The sequence below is a fragment of the Tasmannia lanceolata genome, unplaced genomic scaffold, assembly GCF_043159265.1.
Source record: "Tasmannia lanceolata isolate RefF3 unplaced genomic scaffold, GAP_Taslan_0.1 ptg000015l, whole genome shotgun sequence".
Lineage (NCBI taxonomy): Eukaryota > Viridiplantae > Streptophyta > Magnoliopsida > Canellales > Winteraceae > Tasmannia > Tasmannia lanceolata.
This window is the reverse complement of record NW_027518692.1, coordinates 25,371,625-25,395,220: the sequence shown is the minus strand read 5'-3', so window position 1 is coordinate 25,395,220 and position 23,596 is coordinate 25,371,625. Positions and strand designations below refer to the sequence as shown.

The 23,596-nt window shown below is 39.2% G+C and overlaps 2 protein-coding genes and 1 pseudogene across 4 annotated transcripts; 2 read left to right on the top strand and 1 right to left on the bottom strand.

Annotated features, from left to right (window-relative positions):
- Positions 1-874: 874 nt before the first annotated feature.
- On the bottom strand, positions 875-3,587 carry LOC143846697 (small ribosomal subunit protein eS28). The gene is made up of 2 exons (XM_077355203.1): positions 3,429-3,587; positions 875-1,293 (listed from the first exon to the last, which is right to left on the bottom strand). Exon 2 carries the CDS (start codon positions 1,283-1,285, stop codon positions 1,088-1,090), a length of 198 nt encoding a protein of 65 aa, XP_077211318.1. The 5' UTR covers positions 1,286-1,293; positions 3,429-3,587; the 3' UTR covers positions 875-1,087.
- A 3,068-nt stretch (positions 3,588-6,655) lies between these two features.
- On the top strand, positions 6,656-10,464 carry LOC143845903 (serine/arginine-rich SC35-like splicing factor SCL30A; annotated as a pseudogene). Its single transcript, XR_013234559.1, has 5 exons — positions 6,656-6,813; positions 7,958-8,035; positions 8,848-9,012; positions 9,728-9,838; positions 9,894-10,464. The product of XR_013234559.1 is annotated as a serine/arginine-rich SC35-like splicing factor SCL30A (transcript).
- A 1,602-nt stretch (positions 10,465-12,066) lies between these two features.
- LOC143846515 (uncharacterized) lies at positions 12,067-22,274 on the top strand. 2 transcript variants are annotated; one of them, XM_077354966.1, is made up of 7 exons: positions 12,067-12,181; positions 18,292-18,883; positions 19,856-20,006; positions 20,567-20,641; positions 21,338-21,502; positions 21,759-21,866; positions 21,957-22,274. In XM_077354966.1, the coding sequence occupies exons 2-7, from the start codon at positions 18,304-18,306 to the stop codon at positions 22,090-22,092; spliced, it is 1,215 nt and encodes a 404-aa protein (XP_077211081.1). In that variant the 5' UTR covers positions 12,067-12,181; positions 18,292-18,303; the 3' UTR covers positions 22,093-22,274. The 2 variants fall into 2 exon arrangements, with proteins under 2 accessions (XP_077211081.1, XP_077211080.1); XM_077354965.1 differs by having other exon boundaries at positions 19,844-20,006.
- The last annotated feature ends 1,322 nt before the right edge of the window (positions 22,275-23,596 follow it).

Here is a 23,596-nt window from a genome sequence, read left to right as displayed (position 1 = left end):
TGGACCCTATCTTTGTACATAAGACAGTGGGTCCATGCTGGACATGGCTAGATTTGTTAATGAGAAGGTGCTCGTCTTAAAAATATATTTCCTTAATAAAAACTAATTAGGATTAGTCTGGATGGACTTTGTGTAAACTGCAATTTGAAGAGCTTCACTATTGCAGTGTACACATAAATCACAGCCAAACTGTTGGTTTTTCTTCCCCCAATATATAGACCACCATTTCTCTACTTTCTAAAATGTTGGCTCACGATCAGGGGCGGAGCCAGGAATTTACACGGGGGATTGTCATGGGACTAATTTACACTTGGACTGTATTGGTCATTGGGTAGCTTACTATTACCGGCATTCACGAACGCTAGCAAATGTATTTCCGCCTTTTAGCCGTGTTCGTGAATGCCGGTAAAACCCTTCTTGTTGTAGTGATAAAAGGGATTTGCAAGTTATTAGGGGGCTGTGCCCACGCCCACGCTGACGCTGTACATGTGGCACCGCCCCTGCTCACGATCAGATGGTTAGGAACAAACTATGAAAGCTGGTTCCATGATAGTAGAATCTTGGGATGGATGCTCTTTTTCTCCTTTTTCTATATTTGGTAATGGCACCTCTGCCACTACTATACGAAGGCTGCTTGGCATGTCTCCTCCTTGTTGATTTAATTCACAACAACAATTAATAGATCATATCAGAAGCGGACATTCGTGCTAAGCAAGAAGCCGATCAGAACAATTTAAACATTAGCAAGATGTTGTCCCTATAGATTATAGTGTATCTTTAATTCTGCTTTGTGATTAAAGTGCACCTTTTTATATTCAATTTGCTTCAATGCAATTACCTAGTTGAAAAATGGCCTGATTCAATAGTATAAGGATAAAGATTTAAAACTGGCACAAGCTTTATAGTTTATACTAAGCCTCAGGAAACACTTAAAGAAAAAATGGAGTTCTCAATCACTGAAGATGAAAAGCAAATCTGGAAATAACAGTGTTTCAAACAAGTAAAAGCACTTCAACAGGAAGATAATAACTTGCAACAAAGCAAACTCATATCACAAAATCCCAAAAGAAAGTAACACACACCACCCTCAACGCAACCTCCTTGCTTCTCTTTCGGACTCGAGCAGGGTCAGGATGTCTCCTTCCCTGACGGGTCCCTTTACGTTCCTCATGATGAGTCGATTCTGATCGTCCAGAAACTTGACTCTGACCTGAGTCACTTGCCCTCTTGATCCTGTTCGGCCCATCACCTTGACCACCACAGCAAGCTTCACTTGAGTATCCATTGTGCTAGCTGGTACCACACAATATTGCCGGTTAGTAAGGAATCTGATTGAAATGCAAATAGTAAAAAGGGGACATGATCATTCATAACGGCCCTGTTTGGATTGCAGGTAAAACGCAAAGGAATTTTGTTTTCTTTCTACAATTTAGACAGAAATGATATGATTATGGTTAATTTAGAGGGATATCATCATAAATTGAAGATCCCTCTACATAAAAATTTAATAGGGTTGGTTCAAGTTATCTTTGTTTGTGTATGAGTGCATATTTTTAGGAGGGAATACTGCTTGCAAGAAATAGAAGAGTTGAATCTTTTCAACATGTGAGCACAAAACTTTTACCACTTGCTGTCAGCAAACTAGGTATTAGAGGAAACAGAATTGCATGTAGTCACAAAGTGAACAAGCTCCTCAAGGCTTTTTTTTATAGAATGCAGCCACCAGAGTACATATATTATCAATTAAATGGTCGTTATATCATTAGTCATGGGAACATCAACTACCCTTATACGGCCAGTGCATGAAGTTGCCTGTGAGAGAAGCTTCTTACCTTTTACGAGAGACCTGCTAACTAATTTGTTCAGACTGAACAATTTATAATACATAGAAACTTCTCACCTATTAACGGCCTCTTCGTTTGAGATTGTGACAGCCGATTGTGAGGCCCCAAACCGATTATTGGACCAAAATTAAACAAAATTGTGTGCCAATAATCTACTACCCCTCTTTGGACTTTGGCCCATACGATTGGTAGCAAATGTGGCTTCTTGTATTGTTCGACCTTCCCAGCTTATTCACCACTCTCTTAACCTCTGGTATATGTGATTCGAGATTGATATGCTGACTTTTCCATGTGAGAACCTCCTAACCCAGATTTATCCATATTTGACCTTACCTTGAGCCATTGATACCCTTAGGATGATTATCTTTGCTCATGCCTCATCCTTGAGCCTATTCTCTATAGATTGGTGGTTACTTTGGGGCTCTAGAATTCAATTTTTTTGGTTTTCAAATTGTATCCAGACACCATAATTATTGATACCTATATTTACTTCTATTGCCATATTTTGGGGTAAACTGATATAGGAAATTTCATAACTGGACAGATTTACGAACATTGATGAATTTCCTAAAAGTCTAACTCTAAAGTAAAACCCCACAGAAAAATTCATTACCTTTTCGAACGTTTAATCTGATATTAGGTTGATTGTGCCATTTTATGTAAATATAAACCCATTAAGCTCCAAAAGGTCCTCCAGAATAACTCTTGAACCCCTAGGAGGTTCGCACCATCAATGCTCAAGCGTTAACATTGAAGTGCTAATCCTTATGATCATGTGAACCATTCCGAAGAATCAGATATGTTAAAGAAATCAACTTTCATGGGACCTGCAATTTCATTTCATCTATACCCCATGCACACGATGGAATCAACAATGACACCAATAGAAACGACGCAAATCTAAGCCATCCTAAGTTTGAATAAACCATACAGAACATCATTCAGATCATACATTTTTATTTGCTTACCACACACAACAATATACCAAGTTACCAAGAATGATACAGGGTACTAACAATTCTAGCAAGCAAATACTATAAACATACTAAAAAAACCAGAGATCTCCACAATCCCACCAACATACGCATATCAACGGTAAATCCTTGATCCTTGTCTCATTCTATCTTTATTTCCTACCCTTCTTCCCCCACGATTTCTTTTGCATCTGCTTTCTACTTTTTATCACGTTTTTTCGTATCGAAACATAAGTCAACATATAAAACTGCAATTAAAACCATCTAATCAAACGACCATACGAGCACAATCGTATGAACCTAGCTCGAGATCTTTGGGAATTGCAACAGAAATGAAAAATCCCAAAGAAAGGAAAAAAAATCTGACGATGTTCTTGCAAAATCAAAACATATCATGAAATAAAAAAAGAAGAGAGAGATTTCTTTTCTACGAGGCAAAACAAGGCCCCAAATCTACTATTACTTAATCAAAACATCAAAGAAAAGAGATTGAACCGAACTAAGCTATTTATGTTATCATAGATCTTCAATATTCTAGGCAATCTACAGGAAGAAACAACGAAATAGACAATAGAAAGAAAAACCAGAATAAACCCTAACTAGAACGAACCTGAAAGCAGTAGAAAAGACGATCTCTCTTGGCAGCTGCTCTCTCAAGACGGTAAGACAGACAAAACCCTAACCCTAGGTTTGGTTTTTATATATAAGGGACTAGAGGAATGCTTCAGTAGAACGCGGCCGCGATCTCACTTCAGCATAGTGGCCCCACATTTGAATGATCTAAACCGTCCATTTTATGGGAGCAATCTTAACATCAGGTAACGTGTATTTTTGTTGTTGTTGTTGTTGAATGCGAAAACGTTTCGTTGCCTCAATGTAGTTTTTGATCGTCCATCTTTAGTGAGGAAAAGTGTGGAATTTTGGTTAATTGGAGATACAAGGTAAATGGACGGTTTAGATCATTCAATGATGGATCCACTGTGGCATAGAGCACTCAGCCTCATGAAATTGCCATGAGGTTTTGAGAGGACCTAAAAGGATCCAAATCTAAATGGGTGGGACATGGACATAAGTTGTGAGGTAGTGGGAGTGTCCTAGGTCTAATGGATAATGACAAAATACAAAATTACCCTTCATTCTTTTTGGGCAATGATAAATTCGCACAGCCTCTAGGATAATTCACACCCTTTTAAATGTTAAAAAAGCATCAAAGTCTGACACATGTAGGACACTCCCACATACAAATGCTTCGTATGGTTGCACAAAAGCTCGGCAGCCATCGAAATTTGGTTTGGATTTGGCATGCCATTCCGTGTTTGGTTGCCAAAATGCAAGACTCCCATTGATTCCCTAGGATTTCTCTCATGTAATAATTGCTCGTCTCTTTCTTGTCCCCTCATTCCAAAAGGAAAGAATTATTGCTGAATTTTCTAGGGAATGATGCTCTATCTTCCCTCTCTCTCCTCTCTCCATATATTGGTAATGACACCCCCTACTTTTGCTTCTACTCTCCCATTATTTGCCGGGCAACCAAACACTACTACACAATTTTCCGAGTTAATTATAGGCAAATCAAAATTCTTGTCTCTTCCCTTTGACTTCCTTTTCCACTATTCTCCGAGCCAGTCAAGCAACCAAACGTAGGGATGCGAATTTATCACCACCCTTTTTTTTGAGATTTGCTAGCGTCCATCACAAAGGGCATTTCGCGGATGGTCTGTTGCATACTTGCATCTGACAGCACTTTGATCTTAGGATGCAACTAGACCTGGCAAACGGGCGGGCCGGGCCGGTTTTGACCCGACCCGTCCGGGTCCGGGTCAAACAGACCGAGTCACTATGCTTGGACCCGGACCCGACCCGCGGGTCGCCCGGATTTCTGACATTATTTTTAAGAATTTTTTTTAATAGGGATTCGCTAGCCACCTTCCCCGAGTCTACTTTTCGGCTTGTCCACATCCTTTGCTGCAAAGATCCTACAGAAGTATGAGCTGCGCAAAGGTGGCTAGCAATAAAATAATAGCAATTTATAATAATCATAGGGTTACTAAGTTTTAAATGAAAAATTACGGAAAAAGGGAAGCAAAGTAGAAAAATTACCAAAAAAGTACCAAAATAATGTATTAAAATATGACAATTACCAAAAAAACTACAAAGAAAATTAAAAAAATATGACAATTACAGAAAAAAGGCCAAAATAAAATAAAACTTTTGTAATTCTCTACGGCACCTGCGGGTCCACCTGGCCCGACCCAGTTTTGACGGGCTGGGTGGACCCGCGGGTCAATTTTAAACGGGTCACAGATTGGTGACCTGGACCCGGAATTTACGGGCAGGCCGGGTGGACCTGTGGGTCCGGGTCACTTTTTGCCAGGTCTAGATGCAACAGACCATCTGCGAAATGCCTTTTGGACGGATGTGCTAGCAAATCCCTTTTTCTATATATGCATGATAAATACGATATGAGGGATACATTTGATGTGTAAAATAATAGCATTAGAACCGAACATCTTGTTGGCCCGCTCAGTTGGATTTGGGGTCATTTAAAGATGGGCGGTTGGATTATCATGGACCCCACTTGATGTTAGGATCATCTAATTTGTTTGAGAATAGCCTATATAGATATCTATAGAAATCCTAAATTGCTCCTTTAGCAAGTGGTGCAATTATTAGTACTAGGTGTGGATGTTCTGTATTAATTATCATATTTTCAAAAACTCATTTGATGTGATGCTTTTCTTCTTTCACACTTGCATAAATCAACATTGTTAAAGTATAAAAGATAAATAACGCCTTTCTCCAACAGCTTAAGCTTTTGGAGAAGTTGGTAAGTTAACAAACATCAATGGAGCATCTCTATAAGTCATATCTTTCATCCTTATTTTGTGATCTTTCCATTGAAAGAAATCTCGATATCTTATATTATTTTCAACATGGAAACCCCAATTCTTTTTTATCTCCTTTTAACCAAACAAAGGAGAGGAAAGACATGAGTAGTCTATAGATGTTCAAATATTTAGGAAACACCTGAATAGCATATTTAAACCAAGAGCTATGCAAGACAGAAGTGTTATATTTAAACCATACGCTATTCGGGTGTTTACTAAATATATTTGAATATCTATACACATGCACATAAATGTCTCTGGACGAAAATGTGAGTTATATTCCAAGACATGAAAAACAAATATACTAGTACCACTTACTATAGATAGGGAATGACAAGATTGAAACAGATTCAGCTATTCTATATTTTTCATTTCTGAAGGAATGTGAAGACATCCGTAAAAAGGTGGGGGGTGGCACCAATTGGGGAGAAGATGAGAGAGCACCGCTTAAGATGGTTTGGACATATCCAACGTAGGCCTTTGGATGCTCCGGCGAGAAGAGGCGACTTGTGCCAAATTGATGGAGTAAAAAGAGGTAGGGGTAGACCGAAAACAACTTGGGTAGAAACGGTGAGGAAAGACTTGATAGCTAGGAACATAATAGAGAACATGACCTTGGATATGATAGAATGGAAGAAAATGATCCACGTAGAAGAACCCAACTAGAACCAGGATTAGAGCTGGGTAAATTCCTTTTACCTCCTTCATAATTTTTTTTCCTAAAGGATTCATTTAGCCGACCCCAAATAGTTTGGGACAAAGGCATTGTTGAGTTGAGTTGAGTTGAAGGACTGTGAATAGTATGATTTGTTCTCCTATTTCAACGTAAAATAAAAAAGATATAGTTAAATGTTCTCCTATGTCTCAGTCGTTTTAAATGTTCCCCTTTTTATTATAGTTTTGCAAGTAGTGCTTCTTATTTTACTAAATTGTATATGCGTTGGGTTACTGTGCAGAAATGAGGGAAAGAAGATATAGTTACAGTCCTTCCCCACCAAGGGGTTATGGCAGAAGAGGCCAGAGCCCTAGCCCCAGGGGTTGCTACGGAGGTCGTAGCAGTGATCTTCCCACTAGCCTTCTAGTTCGCAACCTTCGCCGTGATTGTAGGTTGTTCTCAAATGCTTTTCTCATTACTTTTTAGCTTATCTGTCTGTATCTCTTGTAACAAGACTTGATTATACTTGTTACCCCGTCTTTCTTCCTTTTCTAGTTCTTAATTGTGTAATTATTGTACTTATTGAGAAATTGTTTAATTATTGTAAGTTTGTTCCTTTCTGTTGTTTAGCACTCACTGGAACTCTGAAAATTGTCCATCAGTATTGCCAAATGACTTTTCTTCGTCACTCGTCATCTGTTATTTACGGTTCGTTGTTTAAAGTTTTTTACTACTTACTACGCTGGAAGATACAATTTTAGAGTGAAATCGATGTATAACCTACTTAGAATAAATGTTAGCTTTCGTTGTTTAAAACTTTTTATTGCTCACTACCCTGGAAGATACAATTTGAGTGAAATCAATGTATAACCTACTTAGAATAAATGTTAGATTTTGTTGTTTTAAGTTTTTACTACTTACTACACTAAAAGATACAATTTAGATTGGAATCGATGTATAACCTACTTAGAATAAATGTTAGCCTTATGTATGATTACAGTGTCTATATCCACGTTTAAGAGGTTTGATTAACATTATCACTGAACATTTTTCTGCAATTATTGTTCATTGGTAACGTTGGCATCATACTATTTCAGTAGTTTTTGCCTTGCCCCGATTTTTCTGCATGTATAATGAGAGATACAGATACGCCCATCTCTCTCTCTCTCTCTCTCTCTCTCTCTCTCTCTCTCTCTCTCTCTCACACACACACACACACACACACACACAAACACACACACACACACGTGCGAGCGCGCAATCAACTCAATATTTTTTTGCCTAAAAATCTAAAATCACCCATAGAAGTCATAAGCTTCTTGCAATTGACATTAAATTTCTACCAGTCACACAGATGTGAGTGATCAAGCTGTAGTGCTTTCGAGCAAATGTAGGAGCCACATAATGAGGGGTATCTGGTCTTTGTTTCTCTTGCTTTTTAGTTATTCATGTGCGTGCGCGTGTTGGGGAGGGGGTGTCGGGGTCACATGAGTTTCCATTTAGGTTGCACTATCCTACAATGATAACATACTGCAAATGCTTTCAGTTTACCTCTGCGGTACCAGCTAACTTTATTGTGTGTTTACATTATTGCAGGCCGGAGGATCTTCGTAGGCCATTTGGGCAATTTGGTCCTCTTAAGGACGTTTATTTGCCCCGAGATTATCATACTGGGTAAGCATATCTTGCCAACTAACTTTCTTCAGTGGAGCCGCACAGCATAATCTAGAATGGGGTTGAGCCTCTAGCTCAATTGGTCAAAGGCTTTGTTCTTTGACCTTGAGGTCGGAGGTTCAATCCCAGCTTACCTACCCAAAAAAAACATCACCTAGAAAAACTCAAAAAAAACGTCTAAATAATTGGAAACTCTAGAGTTTGGGCCATAACTTCAAATTTAGTCTGTTGTTTTGTTTTGTTCATTTAATTGGAACTGTCATATGCGTAATCATGCCACATTTTGTGCCAAAGGTGTGTGTGTGTTATGTTGAATGAAGTTGTGCTGTCATCTTATGATAAATTGAAAACTCTCTCCTTCCCTAAATTATCATTGGGATGGATGGGCTTGTTCTATATGATCTACTTTTCTTTTATTGAAAATTGGATGTTTTTATTATGAAATCTAGCAGTGAAAATAAAGTATTGAAGTTATACATATTGAAGAGGATGTTAATGTTTGTGAAGATAGTGGCTCTTGATATTGGAAGAGGTTGGGTTTGAAGTTATACATATTGAAGATATTCAAGTCTCGAAGAATTTGAAGTCATCTTTATACTCTGAATTGTGAAAGGTCAGCAGCCACGTGCTTGCTTTTCTTGAATTCCTTGAAGCCAAGGGCATATATTTGCTTATGACCCCCCTCATTTCTTGGGATTATCTTGGCAGTTTTATCGGTTAGCATTACTTTGGGTTCTTTAACTATGGGAACCCCAAGATTGGGTTTCCTATGCATCCCATTCTTGTGATACTAAGGCTTGCATTTGTTACAGAGAACCGCGTGGTTTCGGTTTTGTCGAATACATGGATCCTGCTGATGCTGCAGAAGCCAAGTATCAAATGGACGGGCAAATCCTTCACGGCCGGGAACTTACTGTAATATTTGCAGAGGAGACTAGAAAGAAGCCAGCTCACATGAGAGCAAGAGAACGAGTGAGGTAAACTAAGCTAAGCTTCATAGATATGGAGTGAATATTCTATTATTCAAACTCTCTTGACCTATAAGCAATACATGATAATCTGTGCTGCACGGATTCGGATTCACGTGTAGGATCATCCGACACTGATCCGAGGTGTTGGATTCGGCAAACCCCAAAAAGTAGGATTCGTGGATTCAATTTTTAAATAAAATTAAAATTTCAAAATTAAAATTTTAAATATATATGTGTGTGTCTCGCGCATGTATGTATATGTATATATTCATGAAAATTTTGATTGTAGAGGGTCAGGGCGAGTTTTTATTAACAGAGTCGAAGGAGGAAGGGGGGTTGATGTTCGAGGGTGGAGGCGCTGGGTTTTTTTTTTTTTTTTTTTTCAATTAAAAGAGCATGGATTGTGCTTTCATATAAAATAAAGTTAAGAAGAAAACACTTTTAAAAAGAAAATATACATGATTCACATTTTTAAAGAGACAACGATGATTCAGATTCGCTCGAAAAAAACAGGTTTCGTGCGAGACACATCTACAACAAGAATCCAGGTGTGTCCCACCCGAATCCATGTCCCATTCGCATGTGGAGACGTGTCGACTCGGATTCGGCATGGGGCAAAGAATCCATGCAACGTAGATGGTAATGCTGTTGTGGAAATATTTGAGAATGTTTCTTAATTTTTTTCTGATGTGGCCTGATTTGCACATGGTTGTGCTGATAGGGGTCAAGTCTATGATTACAGGCGGTCTCCACGCTATTCCCGATCTCCACATATGCAAGATCTCTGTCTCGTAATGCTAGCTACGATTCACCTTCACCACGACAAAGGCATGTATAGTAATTCCTTTGGGTTATCTTTAACAAAAAAACAGTATTTTAAGGATTAGTCATTGCTATTGCTCCTCTGCCTGAACAGGTCCATTTCACCTCAAGATAGAAGGCACAGGGATCGGTCCTACTCCCGCTCACCTTCCTTTCATGGCTCAAGGAGTCGGAGCCCTGTAGACTACTCAAAGAGACGAACACACAGAGAACGTTCCATATCTTTCAGTGAATAAGCAACACGAGAGAAGATTGAAATTACAATCCTAGTCTCTCTAGTTCTGTTTCTGTACCTTTTTAAGGATTTAGTGCCGAGGTAGGCTTTTCCAAGAGATCACCAACTTACTAGCTTTGTAGAAATTGGCCGTCCTGGCGTGGTTCTTCTTTCTCTGTTCTGAATTTTGACAGTTTTGCATCTTCCTTGAAGTTTTTGGTGGGTTTTCTTCTTCTTCTTTTTCCCTTGATTTTTTTTTGGTAGGATTTCTTGATGAAGTTGTTCACTGCATGGAATGTGAAGCAAAACATGTCTGGGTTGAAATTCTACAATTACTTATAAAGGAAATGATCCAGGGCAACTTGTTGGCATTCTGAGATGTAAGTGACAGTTCCTGCTAAAGAATTATTCTATGACCATACCCTAAACTACTGAATTGATTAAGTTTTTTCAAAAAAAGGCCACCTACTATATGGGGTAATCTTAAATAATCAATTCTTCATTGAGGATGTAAAAAAGGCCAATTATTGTTTTGATGTCAAACGATTATTTGTCGTTAAGTTGGTGGTGAAACCCAATTAGCAAGGTTTTTTTGGGTGGGAAAAAAGATGAATTGGATTGCCGGGATCTGATTCTTATTCATCCCAATTCTAGCATTTGGTTCGAAAAAAGAACGAATGAAAGGTGCGAAATTGACCCCCAGATGGAATTACATTGAGAGGTAATTTAGGAATTACTATATATCCTCAAAGGAGAGGTAATTTAGGAATTACCTCATAGGATTGGTTGTCTTTTGCATAGCTAGTCCCTCTAACCAACAGGGCTAATGGGCCACGAGTTTGGCATATGTTGGCATATGGGGTAAAAATATTTGTTTAAAAGAAGTTATACAAAATCAGTAACTATCTGCTCCATTTACTTAGTGATAATTTTGTAATATTGGGGCTCCATTTACTAATATTAGACTAGGAAGGTTATATAAATTGTGGGTCCCACATGATGGTCGTTTCAAAATAAAAATACACATGATATCCCAAGGATTACAGTCGAGGGAAACGCCTAACTTTGGTAATCCAAGGATTACCATCATTTATTCGATGACTGCTTAATCTGCGGATAAGAAAAATGAAATGAACACTCCGAGATTCGCCACTCATTTATTTGGGATGGAAAAGCTTAAACATGGATGTGTTTGGTTGCACAAGAGCCAGAATGGCTTAGGGGTTTTATTTGATATTTAGGTGCTACGTTAATAAAATTATCTGTTTGGTTGCCGATATAGCATTGAAATCCTTGGAGACTACTAGGAATGTCTATTGATTAATCATTGTATGTCTGTTGTTTTGTTACCCTTGTCTCCTCGTGAAATCCAGGCTAAAACAACAAAAGCTAGAATTTTTCTTGAATTTCTTGGAAATTATGCTTTTTCTCTCTCTAACTCTCTTCTCTTTTTATGTTGGTAATGACACCTCCTACCAGGTTGACAACCAAACACTACTTACCATTAGTAAATTCAATACTTGTCTCCACCTTGTTGACTACTTACACCACTATTCTACGAGGTAAATACCTGCAACCAATTTAAGCTCATAGGTGGAATGAAACTTATTCCCGTTGCTTGGGGTGTGTGTGTGAGAAGGTCACTCCCAAACTAGAGGATTTTAAAATCATGTCCATCGTTTCTTAGGCCCTGTTTGGATTGCATCGTTTCTTTGTGCCTAAGGGACCGAAATTTGGTACATTTCGGTTTCGGTGTGTTTCGGTCTCGGTCTTGACTTTCGGTGGAAATTTACAAAATTAAAACCATGTTTTTGATCACGTGCGACTATCTTACAAAAACGTGCATAGCATGGGCCCCGAATACTAGTCACATGAGTCGACTCACATTATACCCCTCTAAATCGAAGAAACGGGGAAACTTTTTTCTGTAACAAATGTTTTTCTTGGAATCCAAACAGGGCCTCTCGGAACAAAAAATATCTACTTGAAAAAGACAGGTAACGCCTTACAAAAGAAAACGCTCTCTCTCTCTCTCTCTCTCTCTCTCTCTCTCTCACGCTGAAACTCACACGCACACACAAACACGTCTATTGCTTACTACTACTCCCAGGATGGTGAAGATGGAAAGCTATTATTAAGGTATGGAGATTCACCCTTCTGTTTTCTTCAATTGGAGCACTTTTTATAGACTGGATTTCCCATGAAATAAATTATGCCTTCTCTTATGATTTAATATACTAATACCCCTCTCTATCATATCTTCAAAGGGTTTTGCTAACGAGAAAATCTTTCCAGGAATCACAAGGTTTCAACCCAACAAAAAAAAAACAACTCTTTGTTGTAGATCAGGCTTTTCTTCATTTGCCATTGTATGTGTTTATGATTTTCATCATTGATCTGTTGAATTAGTGATATAAAATCACTTGGGTATTCACTTCTTTGTGAAGGGCATTCTTGGAATGTGTTTAAAGTCCTACTAAAGAACGTTTTATCTTTAGCTGGGGTATTATTCTTTTGGGAAAAATATACTCAGACCCCCTGTGGTTTCTGACACATTCGACCCCAAAAGTTTAAAAAGTTACAAGTACACCCCTGTGGGTTCAAAACGTGACAAGTACACCCCCTCCGTCGACTGTCGTCAGGTTAACCTGACGGAAAGACTAAAACTAACCATGGTTAATATTTTGAGAACAGAAATACCCTCATTTGCCGAGGGATTAGGGTTACACCATTTCTCACCGCCACCATCGCCCCTCCGGCCACCGCCTTCGTCGCCACCTTCGGCCACCTCCGCCGTCGCCATTTCGGGCCACCGCTGTCACCTCCAACACAGACAATCGAACCCCACCCCTGGTTACATCAAACCCACATTGCAAGAAAAAAACTTTGATAAAAACAAAAAATAAAGCCCTAAAATAGTAGGGTTTTTGTGCAAATCATTATAATGATGTGAATGAAGACAAATAAAACTCCTAAATGGAGGGTTTATGTTGATAAATCAACAAGGGTTTGAACCAAACCCCAATTTTTAGTTTTCAAGTATGAAAACCCTAATTTTCAGTTGGGGAAGACGAGGACATTTTGGTCTTTTTCCCCATGCCTTCAGCTCCGTCCAGTTAAAAAAACCAAATGAAACCACAGGGGGTCTACTTGTAACTTTTTAAACTTTTGGGGTCAAGTTGAATGTGTCAGAAACCACAGGGGGTCTTAAGTGTATTTTTCCCTATTCTTTTTTTATTTGAAAGGTTGTTGGGGTATTATTCTAAAGAAAGAGGTTAAGGGCTTTTCTCTACAAGAAAAGGGTTTTCTCTCACCAAGGTTTCTTCTTCTTCTTCTTCTTCTTCTTCTCTTCCTAGGGCCTTGATGCAAAGTTGTTGGGTTCCTTTTATAGTGTTTTTGGGGTTTTAAAAACATTGTAAATAGGGAGTTGGTTTTTGATTGGGTTTCAAGAAGAGGGTGTTGGTGGGGTTTTCACCATTGTTGGAGAGGTAAGGGTTTTAACCCTTGTTTTCAATTTCTTATCATTGATAGTGAAGTTTACTTGCCGAATTGCCCGTGGAGTAATCTTTTGTGTCTCTTGCTCTCTTGTTTTCTTTCTTTATTTCACTACCCTCTTGATTTGTTGCACACGCTCGTTTGGGCTAATTCCGTGGGCTGCCGGAGGCTATATGTCCTTGTTTGCTTGGAGTAGTCTCCGATAACCGGATTTCTAGCGGCGGAGTCTTGCCGCAATATGATCAGTGGTCTGAATTCATGGGTTTTGTTACTAGACTCTTTTAAGTGTTGTCTCTCTAATAGCATGACATGATCTTTCTGGCAACGGACCACATGAATGAAATTCTCATGGCATAGTGAGCAACTTATAATGGATTTGGTTCAATGCTTCTTTTAAAATCTTAGTTTTAGTTATTCCTAGTGTTTTCATTGTGTCCACTGGCAGCATTTTAATCATTTATTGTCATTAATTATCTTTAGCTTGAAGTCTTAGAAATAGAAGTTTGGTACATTAAGGAAAGTGTTACTGTAGTCTTGGCCCCATGATTTGATTTAGATGGTTTGTTGGAAGTTGAGAAGTGCTAGGAGAATAGCAACAGGACCTAATCTACTCCAAATCATTTTGTGGGGCTATCTCGAGGAGAGATGAAGAGGGAGTTATGGATACACCATGTGGAGGAGAAGGTAACAGTTGATAAAGCAAGGTCATCTGGGAAGAAGGGGGTGAATGATTTTCCTAGCAGCCAAGTTAAGCCATTGAGATTTGGATGGATGAGGAGGATCGATGGAAGAAATGGCTGGAGGTAAAGGAAATAGGTAAAATCCGTGTTGGTACAACTCTTGTAGCATATCTTTGATTCTGTCTGACTACTCGTCAGAAAGATCGATTAATAAAGAACTCATCTGACTATCTATCCAGAAGTTGCGACGCAATTTGAATTGATGGGTCTCACAGCAAGGGATCATCCCATGGGATGCTTGTCATTTTGGACTTGGAGATTGCTGTTGGGGAGAACAATACTCTTTATCGATCATCTTCTCAATGATCAATGAACATTTCGTATGGATGCTCACTGCAGTTTACAGGCCTGATTATACAAGGGGGAGTAGGATGTTGTGGAGTAAATTGGATTAGGTGGAAAGGAGATGGTCCTTCCCATGATGTGTTGGCGGAGATTTTAATACAGTGCTGTATTCCCATTAGAAGAGAGGAAATGATAGGCCAACCGCAAACATGAAATAGGCCCGAGAACGGATTCACCGCCGCTGACCGGCCGATTCCTGCTTCATACAGGCGAGTTGCAGCCTGCAATCCGCTCTATATAACCTGGGCCGGGTTTTTTAGGCCTATACGGATGCTCTGAATCTAGCGGGGCTTCACAGCAAGATGCGGGCACTCCCGCTGGTCCCATAGCAAGAAGCGGTCAGGATGCAGAGACACAGAGTAAGGACCCCTATGCAGTACTTCGCCCCAGTGAGAGACCACCACCTGTACTATACCAAGGCATAGGGCCTTGTAGTCGACCGGTGCACTCAGAGGCCAATAAGAATGTTGGTTTGGTGTATTTTGTCTCAAACTTGAACAATGAATATCAAAAGGTCAATTCACATCGAGGGGTCGTTAGACCGGGACCACTCTGACATCTAACACCGCGAAAGGAGCGTCAAGTGACTCGAGCACAGCGGGAGGAGCCACATATAGATGTAGACCATAGCGAGAGTATGGCAATTTCATTAATAAGAATAATTTGGTTGGCAATCATTAAAAAAAATAAAAATTGGTTGGCATTCTCATTAATGGTTTCAAATTTACAATGACAAGCAATAGGGTTGATCTGATAGTTACCAAAAGCATCTGTAAGAACCGGTAAAATAGATATATATATATAAATATAAAAATGGCCTCATAGGTGGGTAATCATCGGCCATTACTCATTTTCCCCAAGTTAATCGGGCATGAGGACATCTGGCATAATGGGGCGTACACGATTCGAACCCAAGTCTAAGCTAAGATTGAACGGCTTCCTACCACTAAGCCACCACCCCAGATGTCAACAAAAACGGAATAAATATATATATATATGTTAAAAATTTCCAATAGTCACTATTCACAATTACTATTCACAATAGTCACTATGCAAGATTACTATGCAGAAATACTATGCAAGTTCACTATTGAGATACACTATTTAAAAGTATTATTCACAGTAGGACCCACCGAGTACTATTTACAAACGGGTCCCACCATCAGTAGGTCCCACATCAGCGGGCCCCACACCCGCAGGTCCCACATCAGCAGGCCCCACATCAGCGGGCCCCACACAAGTAGGTCCCACACAAGCGGGTCCCACATCAGCGGGCCCCACATCAGCGGGCGCCACACAAGTAGGTCCCACACAAGCGGGTCCCACATCAGCGGGTCCTACCAACAGTAGGTCCCACAACAAGTAAGTCCCACACAATAATTCAAGTTACTATTCAAGCAAATAAACTAATAATATAATAATTCAAGTTACTATTCAAGCAAATAAACTAATAATATAATAATTCAAGTTACTATTCATGCAAATAAAATAATAAATAAAATAATAAAATAATAATTCAGGTTAAGGCTATAAATAGAGGCTCGCAGACGAGGAGAAGGAAAAAAAAAAAAAGAGAAAGAGAGAGGAAGAGAAGAAGAAGAAAAAGAAAAAAGAAATCTGAGAGAGGAGAAGGAAAAGGAAATCTGAGAGAGAAGAAGGAAAAAGGAAATCAGAGAGAAGAAGGAAAAGGAAATCTGAGAGAGGAGAAGGAAAAGGAAATCTGAGAGAGGAGAAGGTAAGTCTGTCAATAGTTATTTATTTACACAGTGAAATATCGGTGATATGGTTGGTTCTACCACCTATGGATAAAGCGTGCATATGAGGCGATAACTCGCTATAGATTATGCAAGTTTTATCATCTTAGGATAAAGCATGCATATGAGGCGATAACTCGCTATCGATTATGCAAACTTTATCATCATATTTGAACGAACGGTGAAATGCTCGCATAGTAACCGTAAAGTAAACTGTAAGGAAAGAAAGGCGAAGAAAGGCGAACTGCTGAGCATAGTAGCCAAAGAATGGTGGCCCACATGAATAGTAACATGCGGGGCCCACATGAATAGTAACATGCGAGGCCCACATGAATGAGTAACATGCGAGGCCCACATGAATGAGTAACATGCGAGGCCCACATGAATGAGTAACATGCGGGGCCCACATGAATAGTAACATGCGGGGCCCACATGAATAGTAACATGCGGGGCCCACATGAATAGTAACATGCGAGGCCCACATGAATAGTAATATGCGGGGCCCACATAAATAGTGCATACTGGACAGAAAGGACATGAAGTTGATAAAACTTAGAATTATTTACAGGTTAATCATTCCTATTCTTGTTGGGACTTTTCGGTTACTATCTTCACTCAGAAATTAAAAAGGCAGGTGACAGCTAGACCTTGTCTTGTAATGGTATTCAATATAATTGTCTATGCAATGTAGCTCTGCTTATAAATTGCCTGATAAATACCTGCTTAGTGAATTTATACTCGCTTGCCTGGAATCAAAAAGGCAGGTGACAGCTAGACCTTGTCTTGTAATGGTATTCAATATAATTGTCTATGCAATGTAGCTCTGCTTATAAATTGCCTGATAAATACCTGCTTAGTGAATTTATACTCGCTTGCCTGGAATCAAATGAATTGAAATGAATGCAGGAAGAAAGGCAAATGTAAGTAATTGCATACATGTTGCATACATGGGGAAAGTGAAGGGGAACTTAAGGGTGTGGTGGAATCATCCTGGGACCTAAGGTCCAAAGGCCAACGCGAGAAGCGTGTACTGTCTTTCGTTGGCAAACCAACCAAAAAGGGAAAGTATCCCCGAGGGATAGTATCCCCGGCTCGGCAAATGCGAGACCGTAATCCAAGTCCATAACGTCACTACCTTCAGACAGGGGTAGTGGGTAGCCGTGCGGCAAGGACACCGGCAGAAAAAAATAAAATAAAATGAAAAAGTCAGAAAAGAACTGACAGAAAAATAAATGGGGGAAAAGCCGGATGTACCTGGGGAATGTGCTGTCTCATAATTGTTGCATGCATAGCATACATTGAAATTATTGTCATTCCTTTTATTGCCATGGGCATTGTAATCTTTATTATATTGCTTCTAGACATTATTGAAAATGTGGATTATATTGTATGCACTGTTTATATTGTCTCTTTTACTCTGCTCGATCTCTGGATGACCCTGCTCTGACGTTGATTCCTCCACCACAGGGGTTGAGGCATTAGATGGCGGAGCATTTGCAAATGAAGGAACCATGGGATAAGGGACTGTGTGATCAGAGAGTTTGTTCCTGAGTTTTTACATTTTGACGCCTTGCGTCATTTACCATGTCTATCAATACTTTGTTATGATAAGACATCTTTCAGTTGTAATAAGATTCTATCGTGGTTGATGCTTGTATAAAAAAAATAAAATAGTTACATGATTTTTGCTTTCTTTTGCTCGTAGCGACTCGTCGGAAATCGGGTCGTTACAGCATCCTAGTTGGATGGGAAGTTCACTTCCTTGGAAACTCGCTTCGGAAGCTAAGTTCTTCTCGCTTCCCAAATTTAGGGGAAGCACGCTTCCTACACATTTCCTTTTAATTAAGAATACGTTTCTTTTTTAGGTGATTATTTTTATTCCTATAATAACCACTTGAATGTCGTCTTGAAGCAGGAAATCTCAGATATGGAAAACCAGCGGTTTGAGTTTTCCAAACCGGATCCGATAGTCGAATTCGGCAGCGCCAGCAGCAGCAGCAGCGACAGCGACAGCGACAGCGACAGTGATTTAGACGATGAAGGCTATCTCGCTTCCTTTGGGAAAAGAGATGGGCTTTTTGAAGGAGAAAATAGTGGTATTGGCTCTTACAAGAAGCAGAAACACGAAGAGTTGGGAGTAGTTCTGCCGCTTGGATTCCTCGATCCGCTACCGCCGGATGAGTCCTTGCCCCCGCCGGAGCCGATTTCGCAGTCTCCCCCCACCAATGTGGCGGTCACTGAAAGTTGCAAGCAATTCAGGAAGGCCGGAGATTACAAAGCCTCTCTTGCTGGACAGCTGACATCATCTTCGCAGAAACACGGAGAGTTGGGCGTAGTTCTCCCTCTTGGATTCCTCGATCCCCTACGGCCGGATGAGTCCTTGCTCCCGCTGGAGCGGATTTCGCAGTCTCCCCCCACCAATGTGGCGGTCACTGAAAGTTGCAAGCAATTCAGGAAGGCCGGAGATTGCAAAGCCTCTCTCGCTGGACAGCTGACATCGTCTTCGGGTAATCTGTTACTTCCTTTCCTTTTCGTCATGTTTGTGATGGTGTTATAGAATCCTTTTGTTTTGTTTTGGGTTCTGAGGATTTTGTTTTTTAGGGTGAATCTTTGAGTTCCTTGCTTTTGTTGCTTAATCATGGTTATGAGTGGAGGTTGGTTGCGATGGGGAACTCTTTTTGTATTGTAGATGTCTTTCTGTTAGAATTTTAAGTGAACTTAAGCGGAAATTGATTGTTACTTCCGGCCATGATGATTAGAAGGAAACAGTTGACAATGCACATAATTCGACCGTTGAAGATGCTTCCAACGAATCTAAGGAACTAATGTGAATCTAGGGTTCGCAGGTTGATCTATGGTAATATGCACCATGCACCATGCATTCTCATAACAGAATAAACAACAAGTAGGTCCTAGCAATCCAAAACTTGGAACCAGACAGCAAAGGGTTTGGTATTTGCACTAAGAGAATAGTGGGGAAGAAAGTCGGTATCTGTATTTCTTACTCCTTAGTCCTGACCTTTAATCATTAATTACCTGAACAAAGTGGTAAGTAAATAAGTCAATGCAATTTCACTTAATTGAACTGCAATTTCCAGACCTTTCTTCTCGCCACTGTTTAATGAACTAGACTTGTACTTCTACCCACTAATTTTTCCTTGGCAAAGTATGGCATCCATCATATAAGAACCCCTTCCTAATATAGTAGAATTAGTATATAAGTGATTGCAATTTTTTTTTATCAAGACTTAACGTCTTTCTGTCTTGTTTGTTTGGTCAATAAAGCATAGTATTTCAAGTGTATTGCATTAAAAGTAAACATATTTTTTTTGAAATGTTTAAAAGTAAACATATTATTAGTCATTTGTACATATTACTGTCTCAGTCGTTTTAAATGTTTTATGTTCCCCTTTTATTATAGTTTTGCAAGTAGTGCTTCTTATTTTCCTCAATTGTATATGCATTAGGTTATTGTGCAGAAAGGAGGGAAAGAAGATATAGTTACAGTCCTTCCCCACCAAGGGGTTATGGTAGAAGAGGCCGGAGCCCTAGCCCTAGGGGTCGCTATGGAGGTCGTAGCAGGGATCTTCCAACAAGGCTTCTAGTTCGCAACCTTCCGCATGATTGTAGGTTGTTCTCAAATTCTTTTCCCACTGCTCTTTAGCTTATGTGTCTGTTTCTCTTGTAACAAGACTTGGTTATAGTTGTTACCCAGTCTTTCTTCCTTTTCTAATTCGTAATTGTGTAATTATTGTACTTACGGAAAAAATTGCTTAATCATTGTAAGGTTGTTCCTTTCTGTTGTATAGCATCTCACTGGAACTCTGAAAATTGTCATCGGTATTGCTAAACGCCTTTTCTTTCTCTCGTCATCCGTTATTTACATGCTTTGTTGTTTAAAATTTTTACTATTCACTACCCTGGAAGATACAATTTAGAGTGAAATTGATGTATAACCTACTTTCTATATCCACCCTCAAGATGCCCTGTGTGTGGTCTTTGTTTCGATTGCTTTTTTGTTCTTTTCCCTTCCAATTCTTTGGTTGTGTTTGTGCACACGGGTGGGAGGGTGGGGGGTCACATGTGTTTCTATTGAAGGTGCTCTGTTCTACATTAATAACATATTACAAATGTTTTCAGTTTACCTGTGCTGTGCCTGCTAACTTTATTGTTTGTTTACATTATTGCAGGCCGGAGGATCTTCGTAGGCCATTTGGGCCATTTGGTCCTCTTAAGGACATTTATTTGCCAAGAGATCATACGGGGTAAGCATATCTTGCCAACTATTTTTCCTTAATTGAGCCGTACAGCATCATCTGGACAACCTCGAAAAAAAAAAGTCTAATTAATTGGAAACTCTAGAATTTTAGTCCATAACTCCAAATTTAGTCTGTTGTTTTGTTTTGTTCATTTAATTGGATCTGTCGGATGTGGAATCACACTACATGTTGTGACAAAGGTGCGTGGGTGTTATGTTGAATGAAGTTGTGCTGCCATCTTGTGATAAATTGAAAACTTTCTCCTTCCCTAAAGTTTCATTGGGATGGATGGGCTTGTTCTTTATGATCCTTTTATTGAAAATTAGATGTTTTTATTATGAATTCTAGCAGTGAAAATAAAGTATTGAAGTTATACATATTAAAGAGGATGTTAGTGTTTGTGAAGATAGTGGCAGTTGGTATTGGAAGAGGTTGGGTTTGAAGTTATACATATTAAAGATATTCAAGTCTTGAAGAATTTGAAGTCATCTTTATACTCTAAATTGTGAAAGGTCAGCAGCCACGCGCTTGCTTTACTGCAATTGCTTGAAGCCAAGGGCATATATTTGCATATGACCCCCTACATTTCTTGGGATTATCTTGGCAGTTTTATCAGTTATAATTATTTTTGGGTTCTTTTACCCATGATTGGGTTTCTTATGCATCCCATTATTGTGATACTAAGACTTGGATTTGTTACAGAGAACCACGTGGTTTCGGTTTTGTCGAATATATGGATCCTGCTGATGCGGCAGAAGCCAAGTATCAAATGGATGGGCGAATCCTTCATGGCCGAGAACTTACTGTTATATTTGCAGAGGAGAATAGAAAGAAGCCAGCTGACACGAGAGCAAGAGAACGAGTGAGGTAAACTAAGCTAAGGCTTAGTAGATATGCAGTGGATATTCTAATGTTCAAAACTCTCTTGACCTACAAGTACAAGATCAGCAATCTAGTTCTTTATAGTTCCTATCTTTTGTCTTAGTTATGTATGCTGTTGGGTTCCTTTCTTGCTTGGGCACTCAATGGTTAGCTTGTAGATTGAATTTCCAATACATGGTATTTGAGAATGCCTCTTAATTTTTTCTTATGTGGCCTAATTTGCACATGGTTGGGTTGATAGGAGTCAAGTCTACGATTACCGGTTGTCTCCACGCTATTGCCGATCTCCACGATATGCAAGATCTCGGTCTCGTAGTCCGATCTACTGTCGACCTTCACCACGACGAAGGCATGTAAAAGTATTTCCTGTGGGTAATTAGATAAAGTTGTCACATTATTTTAAGGATTAATCATGGGTATTGCTCCTCTGCTGGAACAGGTCCATTTCACGTAAAGATAGAAGGCACAGAGACTGGTCCTATTCCCGCTCGCCCTCCATTCATGTCTCGAGGTGTCGGAGCCCTGTAGACTACTCAAAGAGACGAACGAGCCCTGTAGGCTACTCAAAGAGATGAACACAGAGTACAATCAATGTCTATCAGTAAATAATCAATAGGAGAGTAGATAGAATATCTTTCTTTTTTTTTCGTGTGGATTTAGTACTGAGGTAGGCTTTTCGAAGCGATCCCCAACTTACTAGCTGTGTAAAATAGTCCGTCCTGAGGTGTTTTTTCTTGCTCTGGTCAGCATTTTGACAGCTTTGCATCTTCCAGTGAAGTTTTTTTTTTTTTTTTTTTGGGTAGGCCTCCTTGATAAAGAGGAATATGATACAGGGCAACTTGTTTGCACTCTGCGAGATCAAAGTGACACTGCCTACTATAGATTTATTCCAAGGCCGTGTCCCACGCTATTAAAATATGTTATAAGGTTTTCTCAAAAAAGAGCACCTACAGTATGGGGTATTCTTAAATAATCACTTCTCCATTAAGGATGTAAAATGGCCACTTATTCTGTGCAGTTTGATGTCCAATGATTCTCTGTCCTTGAATTGGTGAAGGCAACCCAAATAGCCAGGGATTTTGCTCGGAAAAAAGATGAATTGGATTGCCAGAAGGCCCAGAACCAGGTGCTGGAATTGGAATCTAATTCATATGTTGCCCAATTTCGCATTTGGTTTGAGTTTGGCTCAAAAATAGAATGGAATCAAGGGGGGAGAAATTGATGCTGGGGTGGAAGTAGAGGGTTGCCGGAATCTGTTTCCCACCCCCAAGAGGTGGTATTCGGATTCTGTCCAAGTGAGAATGGAATTTTGTTAGAATTTTTTTTGTAGTAGGATTTTTTTTAAACTGTTTTTAAGGATTTCTCATGCTCTTTCTACCTATGTTCTCTCAACTCTCCTGCCAAACTGCATGGATGGGCCGGCCAATATTCCATGGTTGAAAAACATGCCCTCTTAATATCATTAAAAGAAAGAAATAAACTACTCTTTAATAGACATTAGCTTCTTAAATGATAATTTTAAGTCACTAAAAATTGAATGTTTTAAGCAAAAGAATGTACTCTTCAATAGACATTAGAGTTTGTTAGATAAAACATTTATTAAGTGAATTTTCAATGGCTATTACAATTAAATAGAAGTTTTGTTTAGTGAGTTTTCAATGGCTATAGCAAACCAACCTTTATTAAGTGAATTTTCAATGGCTATAGCAAACTGATACTGTATTTTCAATCACTAAAAATAAATGGTATTTAGGTCTTTTTATTACATTAAGCTCATTTTTCATGTTTTTTCTAAGGTCTTATATAACCTCGAAGGAGGGGGTTACTTATTTCCAAGGTTTAAAATTTTGGTTTCGGTACCGGTTTCGGACCTTGAAATTTCAAATTTTCGGTCGAAATCTGGTACAAAACCTGAAATTAATATTTCATTCAATATTAAATTTCGGTGAAATATTAAAAAAAAACAGATTTTTTGGGGAAAATTTCAGAAAAACTGAAATTTTGACCGAAATTTCGGCTGAAATAAATGACCGTTTTGGTTTTGGGTGATTTCGGTGTCGGTCTCCACCGAAATCCGAA